Source organism: Galendromus occidentalis, unplaced genomic scaffold, assembly GCF_000255335.2.
Source record: "Galendromus occidentalis unplaced genomic scaffold, Mocc_1.1 scf7180000077431, whole genome shotgun sequence".
NCBI lineage: Eukaryota > Metazoa > Arthropoda > Arachnida > Mesostigmata > Phytoseiidae > Galendromus > Galendromus occidentalis.
This window is the reverse complement of record NW_003805419.1, coordinates 423,365-449,688: the sequence shown is the minus strand read 5'-3', so window position 1 is coordinate 449,688 and position 26,324 is coordinate 423,365. Positions and strand designations below refer to the sequence as shown.

Below are 26,324 nucleotides of genomic sequence, written 5' to 3'. Positions count from 1 at the left end.
GCGGGCTGGCTTTGTATGGACAGCTTGTAGAAACGACCGGGGGGAGGGGGAATGGAGGAAGGAACGGAGGAAAGTGCGGGAGATCACGGAGGCGTAGGTAGAGCGAAACCGCCCTCTTGGAATATTTTGAGAGCTCGCAGAGCGCTCATCTGCTGCTGATAGTTGGCGCTCATTTGCTGCTGATAACTGGCCAGCATCATCTGGTCCAGCATGGATCCGAACAGGTTGAAATGAGGAGGCTTGTCGGAAGCCGATCCCGGGGGCTTGTTGTTGATCTCGGACCCGGAATCGGAGGCGCCGTCGCTTGAGTGCTCTTCCAGGTCCTTGTCTTTCTCGACCGCTTTGCACTCGCAGGGAAACTTGTCGCATTGAGGACATTGGGTTTTCTCGAGCTGTGTTTGTTCTGTAAACGAGAGAAAGAAATGAAGATGAGAAATCCGATTCTGTGGTCGATCAGAAGGCGTTGATCGCGAAATTCTGTTGGAGCGTCCCCACGATCATTAAATACTCTGCTTAAAAGTGGCAAACCACCACGACACGGTCGGAGGTTTTCGGTGGCTGACGCACCGCTCTTCAGCCAGTATCGGACGCGAGATCTACTGACGGTAGCGGTTACAACATCGGAAATTGTCCTCGACTCGGCCTGAGGCAGTCCGAGAGGCGTACACTCAGTAATTAAGTGCGGGAAAAAAAGCGACCGCGAGCACCAAGCCGACCGACTGACTACTAAGTCGGTGGCCGCCTGGCCGGAGCGACCAGCCGATCGGCCCCTATCGAGACATCGTTCAATAAAGGATAGCCCTTCCTTAATCGTGAAGATTGATTTCTCTTATTTCTCTACAGATTCGCTCTTCTGGTAATGTGCTCCCGAGTTACCGCCCTTTGTGGTTTAAATATTTGTAGAGGAAGGGCCGACCAGGCATCTTGACGGGCTGGCCGGTGAGCGCGCACGCGTCTGACTGAGGAACCCGAGTTAGAACGATTGAAAAATCGCAACTCCAGCGAGAACCGCTGCGATTAGACGTGCGCTACCGTTCGCGCGACGCTATCACGACAAAAGTCAGCTATATTGACCACAGCGAGTGGCTATAAACAAACGATAACAACAATAACGACCCCGAATGACCAGACTATCTCAAGAATGTTCGGGTTGCTATCACATTGACAAAGCAAGCTAGAGCAGACTAGATTTTACAACAACGCCCGTTCCTAGCGAGCTTTATTGATGAGAATTACGTTGCCCCAAGCATGGCCCATTCTTCCGATTCCCAGAAACAGTCGCTTATCAACAGATTCCGCTTGTGACTTTTCAACAGAACTCGCATTGCTTCTTTCCCGGAATTCAGACACAGCCCCATAACTTGCGGCCAAGAGACATGCTCATTGTATTCACTTTTGTCGACTGTTCCAGCTGAGCAAGGGAAAAGGAATTTTTCACGAACACACAAGATTCCCGATATCCTAAAGGGGAGCCGGAGCGTCGCATCCGAGTCCAGACATGACGGAAATCCGAACGAGTAATCGTGGAGATGGAAGGAAGAGTTCCCCGACTATTCTGAAGTGACCAGCGGTAGGCGCTGCCGATTATCACGTCGAGCTCGGTACGTACCTTCATGCGTTTTGAGATGGGCGCGCAGGTTGCAAGCGAGCGCGAACCGCTTGTTGCAAATTTCGCAGATATGGGGTTTGTCTCCTGGAATAACGTGAAAGGAAACAGGTGAGCCGCTGTGCTGTGGAGAATGTATATCTGGTCGTTGGCGTTACCATCGACGACGTCCTCGTTGTCGTCGACGTCGTCGGCTGCCAAAATCGTCGATGTCCACGACATTTGGTTCGCTTTTCTCTCTCAGGCTTAGTGCTTGTCTAAAAATGTATCATGTAAGCCGTCAGCGAACGAGCGAGCGGACGGACGGACGAATGAGCGAAGCGAGCAATCGCTCGCTCGCTCCTTCGTTCGTTCAGCTACCGTGGCAGCCGAAGCAGAAGGTTAATAGCGCCCTGTCAGAAGGATAACCTCAGACAACAAAAATGGACCTGGTCTTGGCTTCGACAGCCGCCACTCAAAACACAAGAGACTGAACGAACAGCGTCGAAGATTGCGAATTGACTGGCCCCGTCCGAAATTTGAAGAGCACTGGACTTGGAGACAAGCTTGGGTCTCCTCAGCGTTGATTTTTGCGTGCGAACAAAAAATCGACGAGCGTCACGATCACCACCATCATCACCACCACCAACAACACTTAATACTCATCGATCCGTGGAGATAGATGTCCCCAGCTCAACAAACTCCTCTCCGATCCCCGTTGAGGACACGTTCAACCCAGACAAGGTCCAAAGGTCCGGAGATCATTGAGGAATGCTGAATTGACTTCTCGGGGAGCGTTCTAACTAGGTAGGTAGGTGTTTAAATGACTTCGGATAGATACGCTTGATCCGTCCGCCTCCGGATACCCTGCATACTTGGTCGCGACGGGCTGCCGGCTATTACGAAGGTCCTGTGCGTGTTCGAGCTCGATTGTGAATTTGATCGTGTGCTTAGGAGCTGCCCGTAGATCCTCTTGTTTCTTTCGATATTTTTTCTCGTTATTTGAGGCCCAGTAAGTTACCGGCTATAGCGTGGAAATTTACCGCCGGCAATGCCACCACCTGGTCCTTGCGTCGAGATTGAGTTTTCGTAGAAGCTTCGGTCGACTTCGATTTCGTCGACGAATCCGACGTCGATCCTAACCGTGAGGCTCATTGAGGCGCGAACCCCGATTACGCACGGCCAAAATACCGGGAAGCATATTCGTTTATCTGCCATGTAACGTTCGCTTGTTCGCACACGGGTAGACTTCACACACTGGAGCTTTGTTTCAGTTTCTCCGAATCTCGACAGTCAAAGCAACAATTGATTACAAGTAAGAAGCGGCCTGCGAAACGATCGCTCCCTGAAGTATCGTCTGCGTCTGTCCGAAGATGAGCAGCAATTCGCTCGGAGCAGATCATTGTCGACAACTACTGTCGTGTGAGAAGAAATTGAGACTGGTGGATTGTGATCTGGCTGTCGATAGATTACCGAGAGGATAGTCGTCCCCGATTACGACCGGGGGAAGACGGGAGTTGGACACTCTCAGAAGGATATTTTCGAACAGGTGGAAGGGTTCTTCTTATCTGGGTTGCGAAGCACGATCACGTTAATTAGAGCAGGCACCGATTTTCAGCACTCGACATGAAGTCAGCATTGAAATCGGTATGGGGAATCGAGGAAAAATTAATCGTTCGAAGCGATGAACGCTGGACCTTCGATTGCGTCAGTGACACGAGACGAGCAGGGTTAAAAATGACCACAGAGGCCACCATCAGTATCCTCATCCTGAGCAGTAGCGGCAGCATCGCATTGCCCGCCCGCCTGCTTTTAGTGGTCGCGCTTCGTCTTCTTTCTCTCGTCGTCGTCGTCTTCTTCATCTCCATCAGCATCATCGACTTTCTACTTCGTTCCTGAGCGGCAGCAGCAGCGGCGGCGGCGCTACCGGTGCCAGAACTGGCGGCAACAGCCGAATCAAGAGCGAGAAGCAAAGCTACTGTGCGCTGTCGTCTCGCCTCTACAACAATTTATTGCTAGAATCCGATATAATTGGCTTCTGCGACTCAACGAATCAGGCAAGACGAGAAGACGACGTCCAAGAACTCCCAGCAGCAGCGGCAGTGGCGGCGGCAGCAGCAGCCGCAGCGACAGAAGGCATCTCTATGATTTTGTTATTTATGATTTTCTGCCACGTAATGCGGTCGAACGGTCCTGAACGTTTTTTTCTTCTGCTGCTCCGCTAGATAAGAGTACGGAGAGCTTTCTCGACTGACGCTCCGGTGGACGTCGACGACGAGGATGAATTGTCGACGATCGAGGAAGCCACTTGAGCAATCTCCTCCGGATGGATGAATCCGGGAAAGCAGACAAACGACGTCAGGTCGATCGACTGAAGGTCGTCCCGCGACTAACGCAACGGATAACTCGAGAACTATGTACGTGGGTACCGCCGATCATGTTCCATGTGATGATGCTCGTTTTGTCGACTCGATCGCTCACGGAGCTCAGCGTTGGGCTGTCAGCGAACAGGAACGATATGACGCATTTCGTCGACACGCTAAAGGGCACCGTCCATTGTGACGTCACGATTGACATGTTCCCGGAATTCATCCAGGCCGTAAGCCCGAGGCTTATAGTAAACAAAATCGATTTGCTCTCATATGGTCCGTGTTAGTCTCCCTGTCGGCGATCGGTCGCTCGCTCGCTCGGTCGCTCGCTCGGTCGGACGGTCGGCTACTACCAACCTGTAGTCTGTAATTTCAGGGGTCAAAACAGCGTGCATACACTTTAGCCCGACTACTTGCTTTCTGCATCCGGGACAATTCTCGGAACAACATCGGCGACAGCATCTGCCTACTCTCACCGAGGGGGCTTGCGGTCAATTGATTACATAGCACGACTGACTTTGGCCTAGTGAAGCTAGCGCTGTATACTTAGTGACATTCGATCCGTCGAGTGGGCAGAACGTCAACGATTGGAGCGTCGTTGTTGAGCCGGCTACCTTTTTGCGGAAACAGTCTTGATTCAGTTCAGACTAAGGGTTCGATAGGAGCAAGCAAGCAAGCGAGCGTGCGACCGTGACCGTGATGCGTGCACGTACTACACGGTCTCTGTGGTGTTAGCAGATGCATCTCTTCGACCTGTCGGTTCCTAATCTCCCGATAGGAGCACATGTTCTCCTGCACCGATGTACGCGTAGTACAGATAAGATGCCGGGCAGTCTGCTCACGGAAATTCAGTCTCCTCCGTCGGCCGATCGACTAGCTAGGTAGACGGCCTGCATGTTGTGTATGTGCCAACTCCGATGGCAGATCGAGCGAATTTGCCCGCATTAGTGCTGAGAATCGCTGCGCGCATGCTGTATGCGATCGATGGTTTTCCGCAATACGGGCTGATTTTCTAGGGAGATAGGCGAGCGACAGACTCAATTCCTATCATTCTTCATGAAGACGAGAGCGAGGTTCCCGCGTCTTCTAAGCTTTCCCCGACATTCCGATTCCTCCGAGCTTACGCGAGTCAGTCAGTCAGCCAGCGCCGATCTCCGCGATTCAGAGACCTATCCGATGGTGAAAGGCTCCCGTAGGTAGCGAGGACATTCCCATCGACGTTTATCTCGGACACTTCGGACATCGTATCAGGAGGTTATCCGTGCATTGTTCTCTACTCCGAAATGCGGATCATGAGAAATGCGAATTCCCACGGTATTTTGATGAAGGCCTGTGGGCTGTGTTTGTCGTCGATTCCGAATGCCGTTCGGCTCCCCTCCTCTCATGGGCTGGACGGTATTGGAGCTTTCCGAGTCGGACTCAAGCGACGCCGAGCGGCGGAATTCGACATCGGAAAATTACGCGAGCCAGCGAGCGATTCATTGAAACAAATGATTTCGGAGGCGACAGTCTTCGGTTCGATTGGCGGAGGAACGGCGATTTCTGACTGGACGAAATCTCTTCTCGGGTCGTTCTCATCTCGTTTGTTATCGCAAATATATATTCCGCGGATAATTGCTTGTAAATAGGGGCCGATAGATCACGCTGCTGCCTTTTCCTCCAGCGCTATCTTTTTAAACCAATCAATTTGATAGCGTCTTGGCTGCCGCAGAAGTAGCCAACCCGGTAGCCAACCCACCGGCTAGCCAGCCAGTCAGTCAGTCAGGTAGATAGATAATAAATTGATGGGTGGATAAATAGATAGTAGATAGATGAATAGATAGGGACAGATCGAGAGTGATCCGGCGAGGAAAGTTGGCTAACCGCTAACTGCGCGCTGGCCGGCCGAAACGGCTATCGGTCGAAATGGTGCTCGACTGGGCTGGGTCGCTCGATCCGACTCGCTATGTATGTATCTAGCGTGCTGTCTGAGTCGTCGCTGACGGGCAAGCCAACTGTCAAAACAGCAGCAAAAAGGATGAAGGGTGGTGTTTTAAAAATGCGCGAATTTTCTGATGCGCTTGGCTTTTTTTTGTCGTCGGGTTTTTTGTCTCTGAAGCGATCGGGGATGGCTGGATTGGGGATGATTTTGTTCTCAATGAATGACCGCCCTCGAAGACTCAGCGGGTCGAAGGATCTTCACACGATCGCTATCTACTCACCACCGTCATCAAGTTCGAGGGCCATACCGCCTCAGCTTCGGCAACATCGACTTTGACTAGTTCATGAAGCGACGTGCGGCCGGCCGCCGAGGGAACAGACCGACGACTCGATCGTTGCGTTGGGTGACGGGCGAATTTGAGAACGAGGAAGAAAAGAATCATCCGTATTCTGCCAGAAGCCAGATCGAATCGAAAGGTTCCTCTCTTCTTCTGCAAGCATGATCGATGAGCTCTGCCGACCGTCGCGTCGGTCGCTCTGAGTGTGTCAGTCACTGTGTAGTGACTATCTGTGATCTGCTCGCGTCGATCCTCGGGATTCATATTAACTCGTCAGCGCACGACGGTCGTGATCCGACGACACCGCTAACGATCAAGTCCGCCCCTATGGTTGAGTTGGCTTTGCTTAGCTTCTAACATCTGCGACCAGAGTTCAATCGAAGCTGACGGTGGGCGAGCGAGCGAGCGAGGTAAGCGTTCAGAGGGTAGCAAGGGCAGCACCTTGGCCACGAGACGACCTGAGGGCGCCATCACAGTCGACTGACTGACTGACTGGTTGGTTGCTTGGCTGGCTCGCTGTCAGACAGACAGTCAGTCGACATCGACAACAACGACAGGGCCTCGATAACCGCTCCTGATCCTCTCAGAGCCAACAACGCACGCCACAATGAGCCGACGAGCACCGAAGCGATTTGCGTGATGGCTCAAATCGAGTTTCGCTTCTCCAAAACCGTGTGATCATAGCTTGTCTTCGTCCGGATCTTTCCGCGACGCCTTTGACAAAACTCCGACACCGTAGGAATCGGAGAGTTTTCGAGTACGATCGACGGAATTACATTCGTTGTTTCGTTACTCTCTCACGTCTTTTTGTTATTCGTCGTTGGGTTTACGCAAAGGCAAACGGACCCGCCCGAAAGTCGGAGCCCCTGATTCCGCGAAAGACATTTACTAATTCTTGTGGTTCAATCGATTCGAGCGCTAAGCGTTCCATTACGCGGCTTCGAACCCCCCGCTAGGTGACACCAGGATCTAGCTTATTAGGATTTCTGATAACTGACTGACCGAGGTTCCGCACGAAGTCGAAACTACCTGGCTGACCGATTGACTAACCGAAAGCGACCGTCCGCTCGACCGTCCGACCAACTAAGCGGCCAGTCGAGCGACCGATCAGGCGAACGACAGTCGCTCATTGAGACGGTCAGCGTACAAATGAACTTCTCTCGCATTCTCATTCTGCCAATTCGGAGGGAATCCGCCGGCTTTGCGACAGTTATGCTTTCTCTCTGGTTAAGCATTAGCCATCTTAGCTGCTTCAGTTCATTTTTTCTCCATTCCCGTTTGGGCCTCTGGACGCTTGTCTATCTCTTATGAAATTCGCTCATGTTCACTGGCTGTTCGTCAATCAGTTCGTCGTTCCGAGATAATTCGGATGATTTGAGGTGTCACCGATAGCCAGAAAGCACAGAGTATCAAGTCAATATCCCCGCAACGGTTTCGGCTCCCGAACTTCTGTGATGCAGTCACAGCAGCAGCAGCAGCACCGAAATCATCAGCAGTAGCAACAGAAGCAGTAGAGGAGCAGGTAATGCCTTCCATTCCATCAAACGGATATAATACACTTGTAAACATTATCTAAAGGCCAGCTCACGATTGGCCCAGATCAAATGGCGTCGAGATCACGATACGCCTCGGGCTCACGATCGCGTTGGTTAACTTCATTCTGCCTTAAGAGCTTCAGAAAGAGAAAAACAAGCTCTATTGAATCAACCCGCCGCTGCTCAGCCAAACGTTCGATCGGACACCTGATGAACTTCGAAGGAAGCTCGAATTCGCGACTTGTTCTCTCCCAGCCTCGTGAAGCTGAAGTGCAGAAGTGTGTCGGAAGGATAATTTGATCTAGGTAACTAGTCTCATGCGATGAAGGCTTTCGTGATTTCAGCTTTTTGATAAAGTTCCTCTGGTGGTGTCTGCAGTCCGCTACGGCCAGACTGGCTTCTGCCGATTCGGTAATGTTACGCCGGATCTTCGTGGAAATCTGCCTCGTCCTCATCACGCGTATTGTCTGCACACGAGCTGACGGCTCCGGTCTTTGTTTCACCGCGCACAAATGTTTGTTCGAGTTTCGTAAGCTTCGAATGAATTAAAATGCATCCAGTTCCGTGCGCAGATAAACCTTCCACAGCAGAAGCTTGAGAAGATAGATGACAGAGACGAGAAGAAACAGCGCACGGAAATTCTGGAGTCGTCCGCCGCGAGTAATGCTCACTACTTAAATTCATCTGTGCTGGCCTACGGTAGTCGGACTACAGAGCTGGTTCTCCTCATTTTCCGAGATCTCACTCCACAAGTTCATCCATCGAGACACCACCCATGCGGAGTCTCCAGTTCCTCACCCACTCTACGTGGTTTCCGGAGCAGAGGGTTCGTGGAGAACACGTCAAACGGAAGTTCATCTCCGGGGAACGAGGCTCAAGATTCGGGTGGGTGATATTGATGGTTTTCAAAGACACAGTCTACGCATCGGCGTTGTTTCGCGTTTCAGCCCCAACGATAGAAATATCAGGCACTCCTTTTTTCTCTTGGTCTACAAGAGCTAAGCCATTATACTTCTACAATATTGATTCTCGGCAATTTTTCTCTCAGCAGACATCTGACTCAGTTAACGTCGAGAGCAAACGGAACGAACCCAGCAGCATTAGCTTTCTGTTGGCTGGTCAGTAGCAATAGATCGAACTCAAGAACTAAACTGAAAACTTGGAACTGCACGAAAGCTATCTACGTTCGAAACTCGATCACCTACCGGTGTGGAGGAAAATGTGATTTTTGAGGTTCGTCTGTTTGCTGAAGCCACGGTTACAGATGTGACACTTGTAGGGCCAGGATCCTGAATGAACATACATGTGGCTCTTCAAGTCACCGGGCGTGGGGAACGATTTCGAACAAAGCGTGCACTTGTGTGGTTTCTCCTGAAACGAAGACGACAATGAATAATGAATGAACTCGAATAATGGAGCCATGCTCGGCGTATGCCCCTAGAAACTTTGGCAGCCCATGTCGGAGAACGATTTGGCAGGGACGAAGCCACCGATTGCAGAAGTCTTCGAGCGAGGGACGCTGATACAACAACTGACAACGAGTGGGAGGGACGTCCCGGGATTTTCTCTACGTGAACGGGAATATTCGTCGGGAGCCACTGCCATCAACAGGTAGCGTCCGTGGTCTACCGACGAGGAACAATCAGAGACAATTTGTTTTCGCAGACAATCTATCGCCGCCGAATGAAGGCGAGGAAGGAAGGAGGAACCGAAAAAAAAGCAAGAAGACCGCGTGAAACGAAAGATACTAGATATAGACACAGTCGCTTCTATGTCGCGATAAGCTTGTCGCACAAACGCAGCGATATCCGAGCTAGCGCTTCTGGTTTAGCTGCAGAAAAAAAACTCAGATAACGAAAGGAGGCGGATGGAGGAAGGGAGGTTGTCGCGTAGTCGCTCGCTCGCTCGGCCGGTCGAGTAGACGGACGGACGGTCAAACAGCCAGCCAGCCAGCGATGAACGAAGGTGGTCGAAAAGATGCACAGGTCGAAAGACAGGTAGGAAGAGGGCGGATAGACGAAAAGCCGAGTCGGCGGGCACGTTTGCGAGCCGAACGCGTAAGGCACGGTCTTATCGGGGTGAAAGTAGACGACGACGACGACGACGACGACGGAGATAGGCACCGAAACCAATGGAATGAGGATCGACTGGACCGAGTTAGTGAAAGCTAGCGGCAGACCTCAAACTCGCTCAGAGCAAATCTTTTATTATTTTCGTTGACTCTCCTTTTACGCGGAGCCGCCAGCCTCGAAAATTTTTATAGACGAGTAAGTGCCCGCTTATCGTGACGAATAAAGAGACGACGAAATCAAAGGATAAGGATAGACGATACCGTGGAAAGAATGCAGAAACATCACGGGCACAAGCCACGCAAAGTTGCACCGAATGCAGCAGCTACCGGATCGAGAATCGGAGAAGAATTCCGGGGCGAAGCGTCGCCAACATGAATGAGCTCGTCAGGAGGCGTCAGGAGCGAGCGGAGGCGGCGGACTCGGTACCCTGAATGTTCCATGAGATTCTTTTCGAGAGCCAATAATTCGATTCGTCCGACGAGTGGCGGCGAGCTTCCCCGCAAAGAGCTAATCCGCATAGAAACGTACTCGATGGCTTACGTCTATGAGCATAAAGTCCCAAGATAGGATTCCCCGAAAAGCCGTGTTTGAAATTCGCCGACAGGTGACCGCTTCTAGGGTCTGACTCAGCATACGGTGGCGATGCGCATGCATAGATGCGACCGGCTCTGATCATATGGGTCTTTTGTTAATGACTGCGGCGACGGTCACACCGACGGTCACAACCACGACGACGACAGAATCTGTCGCCTTCATCTTACGCGCGACCGTGCCGTATTCTATCATCTGTGGTTGGCGCGACAACTCCGACAACTGGTCTCTCGCTCGGTTTGTTCGTCGTCGACGTCGGGTGTTCATAAGGCGATACAAACACGCAATAATACGACTCCTCCCACCGACAGCGGAGCACCGAAAACCGAAGACATCGTTGTCGGCCATTCGACTACTATATTCAGCTAGCCTCGAAATCAACCTGAACAGCAGCAGCAGCATCCACAACCGTCAACAGGTGAGCAAGTAGGAATCAGGAACGAACGAACAAAAAGAAAAATCGAAATGAGTACCAGAACCGAGCAGCGATTAGAGCAGGCCATTAGGAGGTGCAGTGGCCAACCAGCTACCTATCTGAAGCTGACAGTAGGAGTAGCAGAAGCTGTACACTAAATGTTCTACCGGCAGTAGCGATGACGGTAGCGGCAGAAAGAGCAGCTACCGTCTGTTTCATGAATTCGCCTAAATCAGCCAGCTAGGACCAGTATGGGCGGCGACGTTTCTTTTTCCGACCAGGAAGCAGAAAAGGGAAATGAAAGCCTCTCTCGCTACGGCAATCGACTCATCTCAGGGACCCCTCTTGGAGAAAATTGTTTCTGATTCGGTGGCTTGAGATGAAAAACTAGAAATGCGTAACGCGTTCGGTTCGTCAGTGTGAACGAGGCGCGTAGCTAGGTACTCACTTTACTGTGTGTCATTCTGTGGTAGTAGAGATTGGATGACGCCGTGAATCGCTTCCCGCACACATTACACTGATGCGGTTTCTCGCCGCTGTGGATACGGCGGTGCGTGTTCAGAGAGCTCGACGTAGAGAATCCTTTTCCGCATACATCACAAACATGGGGTTTTTCGCCGGTATGGGTTCGCATGTGTCTGCAAGGAGGTCCGAGCGTCAGACCGGAGCCCGGGGTTGCCGCTTGGGCCATACTTGAGCACACCGTGCGTCTCTAGATGAAGGAATTCACGATGAGGAAATACGAAGACTCACCGACGAAGGAGCGAGGGTCTGTCGAAGGCTTTCCCGCAAACTTCACACGGTAGAAGCGTCCGTTCTCGCGGTTTCTTCGGTCCGAGCGACCGTTGCGTCGGTGGAATAGCGAGACCACCGAGCGGAGGAAACGTGGTGAGACCTAGAGGAGATCGGGGAAGTCTCGGCAGTGGAGCGAAAGTTGGTGAAGCTGTCGTGAGACCAAGTGGAAGGTCCTCGGTTTGGTCGCTCCGGTCGGAGCATGCGGATCTTCGACCTTCGGACGGAGGAGTCATGATCTCAGGTCGTGGCGACGACGACGGCGATCGTGTCGACGATCCCGCCACGAGCGACTGAGAGAGGTCAAGAGGATTTTCTGGAAGCAGAGGCAAACTTATCTTAGGGGATTGAATCTATCACGTTCGACTCACTTCGCAGTCCTTGTCCGTCTGCGCGATTATCCGTTCCCCGAAGATCGGATATTCCATATCCCGCATCGTCCACTACGACTCTTCCTCGTTCATTCCAATGGGATCGACCGTAATCGCGCGAGAAGAAGGATAAGTGAGGAGACGCAAGCTCCGACTGGCGAAAGTTCACATGGAAATTACTAAAATCACTCATGGAGTTTTCGACGGGAAAGAGCTTTAAATTCGATAATCTGTCAACGCGCTGGCTTCATGTTTTTCGATAGTGACATGCCTCCTCTGGTGTCGATGTTTTATTCAGCGAGCTTCTGCGAAGAGGTAGCATGGCACGGCGGAAATCGACCGAGCATCCGTCATCTTGAGTAAGGATCTCTTCAATTCACTCACTCAGTATGTGTCTGCTACTTCAGCGCCCGAGTCATAAATCCCCCGAAAATCGAACTCAACAGGGAGCTCGGGCACAACAGGGAAAAGCACTGTACGCGCTGGGACGATTCGGAAAAAATGAAAATTATGGATTCGTTCGGCGCTGCTCCTCTCCGAATAATGTTCGGGTTGTCCTTGGGCCAAGAGCGGATCTAGCGGACGCTATCTATCAACAGAACTGTCGTTCCGATTCCTCTCCGCGCGGAACTCTACTGGGAGCATTCAGCAGAAATTTCCAAGCGACGCAGCTACGAGTCTCGCGAGTGATCCAAATAGCGATTCAATTGTGGCGATGATGATTAGTGGCATGCTTCGCTTTTCGTGTCACCAGAAAACAGCGAAGATATTCAGTCGGCGACTGCGACGAAGACCGAGAAGGCAACGAACGAAATTGAACCATAGAGAGACCGCAGATGACTGGCGAGTCATTTTAGGCGATCCGGTCCATCGTCGGGAGCATGCTTCCAGCCGCTAATGTCCAACACCACGCATGGCGTCGATGGATAACCAACGACTGACGTGCCATATGAATCACGACAGCGAAAGTTCGTGGAATTACGGGCATTTCGGTGGCGATCGCAGCGAACGCCCGGAGCGGGAACAACATGCATGCATCTACGAGAAGACAAGAAAGACCGAGAAAAGTTGAAAAAGGAGGGCTCGATCACGTATTGCACCGAAACACCGAGCTCGCGCTTATCGGGCATCGGGAAAGACTGTTCAATAGCTATTGTTTCCTAATTCCGAACCGAGAAACTGACCGAGCTGTTGGCGGAATGAGTTGCCAAATGAAAACTTTTGTTAACAGACATGTTCGCTTTTTTTTCTTTTCTTCTGGTCGCTCTCCTTCCCGAGCTTCCGTCCGGCAGCACGCTCCGAGCGCTGCCGCGCCAGTTCCGATGGATTGGGAATTGAAAAAGCAATACAGCGGCGGTGATGAGTTTTTCAATTTACGCCGACATCCGACCATAGGTACGAAAGCATTGTCGAGCGCGTGCTGATCGAGCGCATCGCAAACCGGAATCCTCCGGAACACATGAGTACCTATAACAGGCAGCCGGAACAATAGTCGCACGAGATTTGAGAAGCTCGCGAGAAGCGCCGCCTTACGTGTATGGCGCACATATATTTTTTTCAGCGAAAATCTTACTTGGTTCATCATCATCCGGAGGACGGCTGCGGAATTTCGATCTCGACGACGTTCATTCCACCAGAGGTTCACACGGATTGATCAGTAATCAAACAATCCGGTGAGATTCTATTCGTCCGAGCCCCGTTTGAACGCTTCGCAGCTCCGTTGTGTGTTATGCGCGACATACAACCCGAAGAATCAGTTGAGATAAATTAATGGAAAATGCATCGCATGCGCCGATAGGACGAATGCCGGTCTCGAGGAGAGCCGCGCGTCTGTAAAAGCTTTCCATTCGATGCGATAACAAATCTATGCGCCCATGTCCCATTTCAATTTTTCCGTTCCGAATGAATGGCGCAAAAGCAGAGCGGATTGAAATCATAAAAAAATGCAGAGGAACGACAACGTTCCGATAGAAGTTCAAGTCCGACCGACGGAAAACCACTCCAGCTGACAACTCTCGCTCTGTGACACTTCGCACCGAATGTTCACGTAACAACGCGTCTCACTCCATGTGAGTGAATGGTCGCGACAGGACGCGAACACAAACACATAATTAGTATTAGCATAGCAAAGCTTCTATTCAATGAGATGTCACTTGCTACTTGAAGACTTAATCATTCGACCGCGATGGCAACAGTTTCTACAGCAGCGGGCAGCCAGTCGGTCCGTTCGTTCATTCATCCGTCGGTACGACCGTCGGTTCATCCGTCACTCACTCGAACATCGGGGCGATCGGCTCGCTCAGGAGTCACAAATTTTCATTTCCAACCATTCGTTGGTTCCACGCTAAGAATAACAACTCGCCATCGGATAGCGTTTCGGTGTACCGAGGACGGATTTCTCTCCCTTTCCCTCACGCTGGAAATGCTTTCGAGGAAGTTTCGGAGATAAGGTCCTCCTGGCGCGGCTCTGATAAATTACTGCGACGTCCATCTCGCAAACGACAGAGACCTGTTTCCTGCGTCTCTGCCCGAGCAATTTTTGCGCGACTCTTCTGGGCCGATAGGCAAGTGTTCTGCTTGCTTGCTTGCCTGCCTGACCGCGCGAGCGACGAAGAGTATCGCACATGCTGTCCAAGATTCCATCGCGGTGCCAAAGGAAAAAAACGCAGAAGCCCCCAGAAACCAGTTCATATTTTCCCGACCTGATGCTGTCTATCATAATGCAGATCGCCGTCCAGACCGCCGGACAGGCTGCCAACTAGTCGGCCCAGCGAGCGAGAGTCCGTCGGGCGGTCGATCCTACTTGTTCAGAGGAGCCGCATCGCTGTGCGTGAATTAACAGATGTCTTCAACCGCAGTGAGATAGGAGGCAATTAGACTTCATGACGGACCCTCGGACGAACTGACGGACAGAGCGATCGACGGACGGACGGACGGACAAACGGACCGACGGACAAGCGAACTACATGGTGTTCGAGTGGATTCGGCAGAACACAAGAAGCCCGGAGAGAGAGAGAGAAGGCGAAAGGCAGATACGAAACGAATAGAACGAGGTGCAGAAGCGGTTCTTCATCTTCGGCGCTGGCCGTCGCCGCCGTCGCGGCGGCTACTGCTGCTGTGGCAGCCACTGTTGTTCGCCAAAGTGTATAATTTTCAGCTGCAGATGCTCTTCTTGTCCCAGGCGACCGACCGACGTCTGTGGCTTCTGGTTGTTGACTACCGGATTAGATCATGTCACACAAACTCGCTCGCTCGCTCGTTCGCAGGGATGGTCGACATCCACACTCAGTTCGACGTAGCGTTGACAGGCGGCGGGCCGGCAGACACTTACACGAAATTTCGGACGGACAAACAGATGAACAAAAAAAGAGGGCTAAAACACTCTATTGAGCGAGTGAGTGACTGACTGCCTTCTGTCCGATGATTGGCTTATTGACGAGTGGGCGATCCGACTGCGACTGTCCACGACTCGGATCGTCCGCCAATCAGTTCTTCGGTCGGCCCGGCGACTTGCACCAGCTCAAATACGATTTCGGACGCCTCAGAAAGCACACAAGCGAAGAGACGGATCAACGGAAACTTCGACAGAGAGTTGAGAAAAAAAATGTCAAAAACCAAGCCCGCACGTTTCTTGGAGGATAACAGCTAGAATTTTGTCGCTAGCTCACGGACGCATTGATGCGTGACGCGGCGTGTGCGCAGATGACCGTATATACCTACACGTAATTTCCGTGGTGTCGTTTCAATTCGACACCCGTCTCTGGATTCCAGAGCAGCTGGTTGGAAGTAGCGCAGACATACGGAATACCTCGTACACTCACCTTCAAGTATGCTGCCCATACCGTTTCGGTATTGCATGAAGTTGACGCTGCGGTGGAGGGCGAAGTTCGGTGGAAGGGACGGGGGACTCCCTTCTCGTCTGTCGAGGAACGCCACGAGCTCACCGCCGGGGGGAATTTCCACGATACTCTCGAAGATCGTCTCGCCCTGCGCGATCGTTGCAATGAGATTCACTTCTTCGGTCATCGATGTGACGACGCGAAGGAAGCGAACCCAGTTGCAGTATTTAATTTTTTTGTTGTCCACGGCTACGATTTCTTCGTAACACCCTAAACGATTCCGGATCTGGAATGAGAGGAAGAAAGAATTATATGGCACGTGTTCAGAGCATTTGAGAGAACGAAACTCCTAAGCAAGGTCACGACTCACAGCACACCCGCCTGCGACAAGCGGGTTTATCTCATGAGCCTCTCGGAAAGGCGGGAGAAAAACCTCAACTCAAAGGAATCGATCATGAAAGAGTTCGGGTGAAGGTCTTCCGTTGCCATTTAGCAGCACCACGGATCGCGCGTCACGACGCGATGCCCGCAGAAGAAACGATAGCGCACAATGTCGAATCGAAGAGTGATTTCGAGAAGAATAGTCGTGGTCAGCGTATCGATACCGACTCCTTTCTCACGGAAGGGTGGCGGTGCTGAAGCTCCTTGCCCACTCGCCCGAAGATTCCGATGGGATTTACCACGAACCGGGTTAAAACGATATCCGGAGTTCCCGGCTTTCTGGAGACTCCCAATGGCAAATAGACCCCAGAGACATCGGAGTTCCACCCGAGAGTGCCGATCGATCAGCTCCGAGGTCTTTACTCGGCCACGGTCGGTTTTCACCAAATACGTGATGCGACGACAGAAAAATCGGCACACGGTCCTTCAGTCTATGTGTGGGATTGAATCCTCGAGCCTTCGCCGATCGCAGAGAGACTCCGTCACTGATGATGATCACAATACCGAAAACCGAAGCCAAATCGAACAACAGCAACAACGAGATGCTACCGCGCTTGAAAACGGTCAAGTCGTGAAAGTCATCACGAGATCTGTCCATCGATCTGTGTGCCCGCCGGTCCGTCCGTACGTCCCTCCGTCGATCTTTCTGGTCGGCTACCGAAGCTTCATTTGAAAGTGCTTGCCATTACCTCGGCGTGCGATATCGACCGCGGCATGGAGGCGACGACTTCGGCGGCATGAAAAACACGATGTGAAATAGCGCGGGTAACGACAAAATGATGGAACACTAACGCAATAAAGATCACGACGAGAATATGGCTCACACCCCACACGTTTCTTCTCTCTCCGCGGTTTTCTTGAGTTTCAAAACCGCCGATAAGCGAGCGCCACACTGCCAGGAGCAGTAGCGTTTCGATGGGCTGAGGGTTCAGCGGCGAAACTTCTCTCGGTGATAGTTCTCGAATGCGTTTCACGGATCTGTCGCACAAATACTCGGAGCACCCACCGTTTTATTTTACGATTTTTGTCGGAATTCGATCCTTCCTAATTCTCTGTTCTACTCCGGGTGATCTCTCGCCCAGGAAATCTTAACCAGGACATCTTCTCGGCATTGGCAAGGATGGTAACGGCCTGTATATCGTAGCATGCAGTTTTCTTCTCCTTTTTCTCTCTCTCGCTCGGAATCACTGATCGGAGCAGGCAGCCATCGAAGGCGAATCGAGTCTGATTAGGGAGGGAGGCAATCGGCCTGGCACCGATAGCCCTGATGACCGGTGGAGAAGCCGCCGCTTGCCGAGGATGTGTTTGGATCAATTCTTGAATGGCCCAAATCGATTTATACGACTGGCAGGATGAGTATTGGTGTGTCTCCGTGTGTGTGTGTGTGACCACAAAAGCAAGAATGACGATTTTTTTCACTTCTCGCTTCTGTGGAGTGGCGATTCCGAGAAAAGTAGAAGATATACCACCAAACACAGGCACAGGTCCTCTACAAAAAAGCGTTCGCATCGAATATATGGAGCGATAAGAAGCAAAGCGAGCCAAGCTTATCTGCTTTCATCTGGTGTAACAGAAATATATTATAGCATGGAAAAAGAAGCGGCGGCTTATCGGTACCACTTTCCGCAGTTACTCGACGATCGAGTGGTTTTGGTAGTCCGTGTCAATTCTACGACCGGCGGCGTATGCTGGGCCCGCCAGTGGTTCCTTCACTTTCTTCCTCTTGTTTCTCCTTTCTTGTCGTCCCCCTTCGCGTATGCGGCCCGAGTTTCCAGCATGCGCCAACCGACTGGGGGAGTGGAATCCCGGAGAGCGGAGACTCGGCTCGATCGATCCGAGATACCGGATATCGCTTGCAACTACCACACCCGATGGACTTCAAGCTTTTTTTATGGCTTTGTTCATTCGCTCGTTCGTCGGCAGGCAGGCAGGCAACGGCGCGTCGCGCCGCGCCGTCAATATTCCCGGACATTGGAACGTCGGTCGTCGTGCTCGCGGTCGTGTCCGCTTCATAAAGTCTCCAAATCAGAGCATCCTATTCGTGACATATCATTAAAAGCTTCTTCTGAACGATTATTTCCTTCTGTGCGCGGGAATGACGCGATGACCGCGGTCGCACTCTTCAACGACCAGCCACAGCGGACTGGCGACATCGGACTCTCTCGCTCAGATTGGTACCTCCTCCCGGGTCTCATTCGTATCCGGAGACCGCGGAAAATCCTCGCTCGACCTCGGGCGACAACTTCCAGAGTCAGAAACATCTCGAATCAAACATCCGGTTGGGTAACTCGAATAGGCTATAAAGGTGAAGAAGAACGTGTTGCTTCTCTTCCTTCCTCTAAACTGTTTCGGAGGTCTGTCATCGACGCTTTATGGTTCTTCTGGTTTGATTGTTCAAACGTGAAGACGACCGCCGCGCTGCCGAGAAGTCAGTCATCCTTTTGTTTGCTCCCTAATGGACTCAAGTACACCGAGTGAGTGCCGTTTAATCCCCTTGTTAAAAGCTTATGGCAGACGGCCTTCGGACATAGTATGCCTAGAAGAAGGTGTTCGCAGCGACAAAACGCTGGCCAATGAGATTTCTGCCGGGGAGGGCCAACGCTTAGCCAAGGCGCCACTCAAACTGCGTTCTACCCGATTCGTGTTGAGAATGGGCAGTTCTCGCGGAAACAAAGAGAAAATCAACATCGAATTCCCGACGCTCAAGTTTAATAATATTTGAAAAGTGTTATTCGTTGCAATGGAAAGAGATCAATTGCGCGAACTGCCTCTCAGTCAGTCAGTCATTCAGTCAGTCAAAGTAGCAGCTGCATCATGCTTCGAAGGCAGGCTCCATTTACTTTGTCGTCGTTAGTGCGGTCGGTCGGTCGCTCGGTCGGTCGTTCGCTCGGTGTTCGCTGAATAAGCGTAACCGCCCATCGTCTCGCGAAGTCGCGTCGCGTGTTATTTGCTGCTGCTGCTGCTGAAACTACTGCTCTTAGCATTACCTTCGACACACCGTCGAGACGGGATTAGGAGTTGGATCGCTTCCCTCTTCATCGTTCTGACTCCGTTCCCTAGATATCTTGGCATTCTACTCTTCTCTCGCCCGCTATCCCCGACAGAGCAAACAATTCTGGCAGGCGCACCAGACAGCCGGATGGCCGAATTTGAGCATGAGAACCGAGTACGCTGTCGATTGTTTCACGCCTGGCGCAACCTTGCTCCCACCCTTCTTCACGCGTAGTCTGTACGATCAAACGACCGAGCGACCGACGGACGGACCGACGCTCAAGAGAGTTCGACACTGGTAGCTCTGTGTAATTTTGTTCGCATTGTTGAGCCACGAGAGGCGTGCCCTCGTCGGTTGCACGTCGTCTTCCTGCTTATATTCCAGCATCAGAACAGAACGACTCGATGGACGGACGAACGGACGGATGAGTCTCGACCGAAACGAAAAACCGTTCTTGGATCGGGCGACCCCACGCCCGCCCTCCCGCAAGCGGAACAGCTTCCTTGCCTCCGACACCGATGTTGAAGCAGAGCTGCAGCAGCGGCAGCAGCAGGAGTAGGTAGTAGTAGGTACTCGTCGTAGTAGCGGAGATGTTGCCGCTGACGGTGGTGGTCTTAAATTTCTAGTCAGTGCTCGAGTCGTTTTTATAGCTCTTACGGGCTCTCACTGCGTGACCGAGGCAAGCGACCAACGTGCTGGAGCGCCGTCAACGTATACGCTCGCGAGTCTCTGAGCCGACGATCGAGCAAACTTGTCGAGGGTGCCCTAATGTCGTCGACGCTGCTACTGCGGCTGGCGTTTAGACGAGCCGAAAGACCGGCGGCAATTAAAAGCATTGCGTGTCGATGCTACTTGCTCTCACCGTTGCTCGACGTTACGGTGACGGCCGAGGACGAGCTATCTAGCTAGCTAGCGAGTCTGTGGACGCTACCGTTTTGCGTGAGTAGTTTTTTATCAGGCCCACGATCCTCGGATGTGAGTTCTCGTTGCCTTCTCCTCGGCTCCCTAATTCTTCCTGAGCACCCTCGAGCTTCGCGCCAGAGTCGGACACGAAGCAGTGACACCGATTTGAATCACGGCTCGAGGAGGGAAACAGTTATCACCACGCATCATGACCGACGGGGAAGAGCCTATCGGATTAAGCTTCCGAATGGATAGGATCCGGACTCGCGGGGGGTCGGGTTTGTTTTCAGTCAATCCATGAATGTCCACAGACATGTTCCAGTCGTCATAATGTCTGAACTCAACAAGAACGGCGTCTGGGACGCCGAGGAATCCAGTAACTCCGAATAACATCTACAGCACGATACGATGATGGATGATGAGCCGCTCGCTGACTTGTTCGTCTCGACTCGCATGTGACCCATAGCAGCCCGTATGACAAGGGGGTTATCTTGATCCTGTGCACACGGCTCATGTTCTTCTCTCTTTCTTACAGGGGCAACTGTCGCTACTAATCTACATTGAGTCAACATTCTCATTGCATCTGAGACGGTAGCATCGAGCGACAGAAGAACTACCGCCGATAGCCGTCGAGAAGAGGAGCTCACACAATCACTGATGCTGTCAGAGAGTAGCTTTCACGTGCGGTCGTTTCGTTCCGAAAACGACACGAAAAGGAAACCTTACCGAGAGAAGAAACGATGCCGGGTTGTGTATCGTATTTTTCTCTCGGTGATTTGTCGTTTCAATTTGAAGCCCAAAACGGTCATATACGGTGCCGCCCGGGAGGGGATCCATTCCTTAGATGTTCGACTCGTCGCCGTAAACGTTGCGTCGGCGGCGGCGGCGGTGGTTGTAGTAGTAGTAGTGCTGGTGCCGATGGTGGTTTGTCTTTGGGTTTCGCCCAGAGGCCCATCCCTCGTCCGCCGTCGCTATTGCTCTAATCTTGCCCTAGAGACAAGTAGACAGACGAGAGACAGACAAACAGACCGACGAAAACACTGGGCTCGACACGACTGTACGCCGAGCTTGATGGAACCCACGAATCGAACACAGAAAAACGTCCTCCAGGTCTTCCACGTGCTCCTTATTTTCGAATTCCTATCCTCGCATAACCTGCGCGATTGAGCGCGCATCGACGCGCTCTCCACGGCCACTTTCTCGAGATGGGAAGCCATCAAATCCGGTCGTCTACTCCGACCGTGATATTCGACAATTGCAGCAGCGAAATAGTCCGTAGTTCGAGCTTCTCCCGGTCTTGCGGGCAACGCTGTGGCTTCCTGATTCTCGCTACTGGTTTCTTGAATCGGCACCCTTGAGCATTTAGGAGCGAATCAGCCCGAGTCACAATGCTTTTCATATGCTCAATGTGCATACGGCATATCGTATGCGGGTCCGACGGCGCGGTAGCACCTGTTCGAGGTTGTCGTTCTCTTTCTATTTCTTGTCTCGTCTGCTTCGCCCATCTCTTTCAGCAGTTGAAGGATCACCGGCCATCCGAGTAACCAAAAAACAGCTGCATTAAACGAGACTCAATACAGGCTGTCGGTCTGAACGTCCATCGGCCGGTCCCTCCGAACGTCATTCCGTACAACATTAAAGCGAGAGTCTGCGAAGAGCTTGCGTGATAGCCCGAAACGTCGGTCGAGAGGACCTGCGCTTTTTGATCCGAGCGTTGGAACGAGGCATAATCACTCAATCGAAATGACTCGGCCTAAAGTGAGAATTCCTCCCTCATGAGCGTGAACACATCTTTCAAAATAGTTGCGGGAAGCTTTTTACCTGTCTTGAATTCTAACTAATAAAAGCTGTCATCCTTTCACCGAGTGCTGCCCGTTCTTAATGGATCTCCTGTGCTTGGTCGGGAACCTAATCATCGCCAACTCAAGGAGGTTTCGGCGTCCGTCCTCATTCAGGCGATCGATTCCGATCGAATCGATTCGGATTTCGAACTCCGAGAGCCTGGGCCTGTGCACGAGGTTCGAGGCTTTGCGAGCTCACTCGAGTCGCAAGGATCTCGCATAGCACGAAGCTCTTCAATGACGATCGGTACTTAGGAGCGCGGGAGCTGGTCCGCTAGACGTGTGCGGGGTCTGTGGATCGAAAGGGGAGCTAAAGAAAGTTCGGTTCAAAGGAAATATTGAAGAATGAAGGATGAGGAGGCAGGAGAGAGTGGAAAAAGGATCTGCGCCGAGGGGGGAGGGAAGCTTCCGCTTGAAGCAGTCGCATCCGTCGCTCTGGGGTTGCTTCGACCGGCGGAGAGGATCATTTAGTCGTGGAAGAGCGGTACTGGAGCCAGCAGCCAGACGGAAAAACGACCGGCAAGAGGAACAAACGTGCGACTTAGGAAGATATGAGACAGAGAAGAAGCAAAAGGTACAAATTGCGAGACAGAAACTCTGAGGAATAATTGCCGCATTTGATCGTCCCTCTCTTTTGAAATTTCGCTCCCATGCTCCACGGCCCTCGGAACCTCTGGCTCTTTGCTTGGGAGGAGGACACGTTTCGGTAGAGCCAATTCAAAGACTCGCATGAGGGTGTCGGCCGTACTTGGTCAGCCGAAGTGCGGCTAACCAATCCACAACAAACAGCGAATCGGTGAATCGCTCCTTCACATGATGACGATGATGCTTTTAGTCATCACGAAAATAATCACCATAAGCACTGTCGAGATCCTTAGGCAAAACGGACAGACAGACAGGCAGGCGGACGAACGGACTGACGATGGTCGCGCTACTGTCGCCGGACTGAAGCTCGCAGCTTTTGTGGTCGTCATCGTCGCCGTCAAGAGAATGGCGCTCATCTCTCAAAAGAACAAGCTGACGAGAAATGAGTAAGGAGACGAAGACGAAAAGCCCAAAAGACAGCCCTCTTCCTCGCAGTCGGACCGAGTGCTCGACCGGCCAGCCGGTGAGCCACTCAGCCGCCGACGTAAGCGTGAGACGTACCGACGAACCGAGCACCAACCAGTCGGTCGGCTACTGTATTACACCGAGTGAGTTGAGGGGCTGACGACGCTCGTTGTAATTAAACACCGGATGGAATAACACGACATCAGCGTGGCCGCTGCCGACAGCAGCAGATAACCACCGAGAAAAAACACAGAAAGAAAGAACACTTCATGGGTTGAGCATCAGAACAGCATCGCAACGATATGAATGTCCTCGTCTCGCGTCAAACTTCGTTAGGATCTTGATGCCGCTCCCTCGGCTGGTGACTCCACATTTATGTAACATCTCTGGCTTTTCAGATAATGCGCGCAGAATCGAGCGGCAGAAACAATAAACGCTGAACACTACCACCCGTCCTGAACGAATGCAGAAAGCAAATCATTTATTAATGGACACGAGCGAACGAACGAACGAACAGAGGCAGGAACCCGCTCAGCCCTGCTCTGAAAGTTCCCCTGACGCCCACGCGAACGGGAGAAACATAGAGCACGCCTTTTGCCGGGGACGACGAGCCGAAACGTCGCGAGCGTCGACAACGTATTTTCACTAAAGTTTTTGAGAAAAGAGAAAAAAAAAACAGGATCAGACACAGAGGAAATCGAGATGCGCATAGCACTGAGCAGGGCCCGGACTCCCGCCGGGCCCAACCCAACGTGCCGCTACGGAAATTAATGAACACCGCTCAGGAACAAAACCACGGATGATTTCGCGTTCAAATGACGGTGCAGCTAGGGCCGAGTGAAATATAGCCGATCAACTGCTGACTGTTGAAAGAAAGCTATTTCTTTCCGAAGAGAACTTATGAGGTTTGAACATCATTTCTCATTGATTCGAGTAGATCTTCATCGTGTCTCGGAGCAAAACCTCTGTCTGGGACAGAGTCAGCCGGCCGGACCGTCGATCGTTCGTTCGTTCAGACAGTCGGTCAGTCCGCTCGTCAGCCAGGCAGGCAGGCACTCCTCGCCCTATCTACGTACCGTCCTGAAGAGGACTTTCAGGCTCAGGCTTCGCCAAGAGGAGATTTCTCTCTTTCAGATTTTTACGGTTCCCCCGACGATGTCCCCTGAGTGGTCATCCCCAAGAACACTATCGATCGCGAGATTCAGAATCGCTAAGAGGGTGAGTCGCTGAGTTCTGAACGACCTCTCCGCCGCGGTTCTGAACCCCGTTCCTCCGCGCCGGTGATAAACGGCCGCAAATTTCGCATCCTGGGGTTTGATGGGCTAAAAAGGTTTTCGTGGAATTCTCGTGAGAGTTTCTCCGCGGTGAGCAGGCTAGACCCCGTCTAGAGTCCGGTCCCACGGAGGTCCTCCACGAAGGGCTTAGAAAATCGTTCAGAGGTCGACCCTAGGTTCAAAAGCTCAAGCGGGTCAGATGTCGTGCGATCACAGGATTCGGGTGTCCGGAAACTTCGCGTGGCTCGTCTCGATTGACATTTGTGTTCCGAAAGCTCTCCGACATCGCGAATGGTTCGCCGCTTACTTCTGACGAAGAATCGCCGTTTGAAGCTGTCTTCAGAAAGAGGGGAACAATTAGTTCGGCGAGCCGAAAAAACTCAATCGTCAGAGATTGACTGTTTGTTTCAACTTTGAGGCCTTCTCATTACATTTCGAAGAGACAAACGGCCGGTGAGCGGCGGCCGTCGATAACGCGCGATCGTCATGCGACGAGCGATTCGAGGTTCGTGATTCCGCTCAAACCACAAAGGCCACCTAAGAACCGAGTACGGCCTATTAGCTATCGGTAGCTGTCAGCCACAAACAATACAAATGGCATTAGCTGGCGAACTTCGGAGGCGGCTTTCGAATTCGATATACCTACTCTCGTGATCGCAGATATCCTCCTGCTTCAATGAGAACGATCTAATTTTCGAAGCACTTCAGAGGAGGGAATAGGAACGCAGAGGGAAAAGTATATCCCTCTGGACGGGAACCTCGCCATCAGGTTGGAATTCCTTCCGCTTGCGGCGAGTCAAGTGAGATATCTCTTTGTTAGTGTCTGCAGTCAGCGACAGATAGTTCGATGATAGGCTCTGTTTCGAAAAGGAGAACCTCGGCGACGAAACCCGCCAGACTCCACCGTTGGCTAAGCGAGCGAAGTTTCAAGAACGGAGTATTGCTTTTTCTGTCGGAGGGAACCGGTTCGGAATGGTCGAAATCAATACGGCAAACCGACGATTTATTCGGCAGAAGTGGACGCTCCGACGCCCATATCGTGCTCAGAGCTATTACAAGTCGACGTGACAATGAAGTCATCATGGAAAAGGCCGAAAGAATATCTGACTGAGGAGCATCCATGACACGGCGGAGGGATCCCTCCCTACCGTGGGATGATGCCGTCAATTCGTGCACCCCATCGTTAAGTAGTTCGGCTGACGAATGGGTGCGTCTGAATTGTTTTTGACGCCACAAATGAAAAAGTCGAACAGCTATATTGCGTGGCAGGCATTTCTTCGATTCATTCGAATAATATGGCGATCAGTCGGAATACCGACATCAGAAGGTCATCCCTCTCTCTTTCACGATTGAGCCATTGCCGGATGAATACGTTGGCTGACGGTACGAAGCACAGAAGACTGCACGTACCGGTCAGCGACGAATCGATCGACGGTGAAGAAACCTTACCGCTTGAATGAAAAAAAAATCACAAAAGCCGGCTCGTCGTCTTGCCCTTCGCATCGCACATCCCCAGTTCGCGCTCCGCAGGATTTCCTTTCAGAGAGGAAATCATCATTCCGAAACGATTGCATTCAGTCATCGATAATAAGCGCTTCCACAGAGAAGATTTTCCGAATATTCGGTCCCACCAAGTCCGGAAGGTCTAGACTCGTCGGGATCTTGGGATATCGGAAGCGAGTCCTCGCTCCTACTTTCCGATCGACTCGCAGTTCAGATCAGCAGCAGGAGCGAGAATATCGCGAAAGAGTCAAGACCTGAGGCAGTCGAAGTGCTGTGATCTCTGAATCCTTGGAGCCGTAGTACTCTAGAAACTCACATCGTCGTCGTCGAGCCGGTCACAAGTCTCCACTTTGTCCGTTCGAACAGTTCCTTGGAATGGGAGAAGCCGCTTGGATCTCGCGAATCTCTGATTTGCCTTCACTGACAAAACCGATTCATCACGTGACGAGCTTCCTAGGATCAACTCCTGAGGGATGAGGACACAGATTTCCAT

At 51.9% G+C, this 26,324-nt stretch overlaps 1 protein-coding gene across 1 annotated transcript; it reads right to left on the bottom strand.

The window, feature by feature from the left end:
* Positions 1-83: 83 nt before the first annotated feature.
* Positions 84-26,324, bottom strand: LOC100900778 (zinc finger protein 121-like). The gene is made up of 7 exons (XM_029111326.1): positions 26,148-26,324; positions 15,810-16,113; positions 11,579-11,933; positions 11,274-11,463; positions 8,953-9,118; positions 1,610-1,693; positions 84-403 (listed from the first exon to the last, which is right to left on the bottom strand). The coding sequence occupies exons 1-7, from the start codon at positions 26,322-26,324 to the stop codon at positions 84-86; spliced, it is 1,596 nt and encodes a 531-aa protein (XP_028967159.1).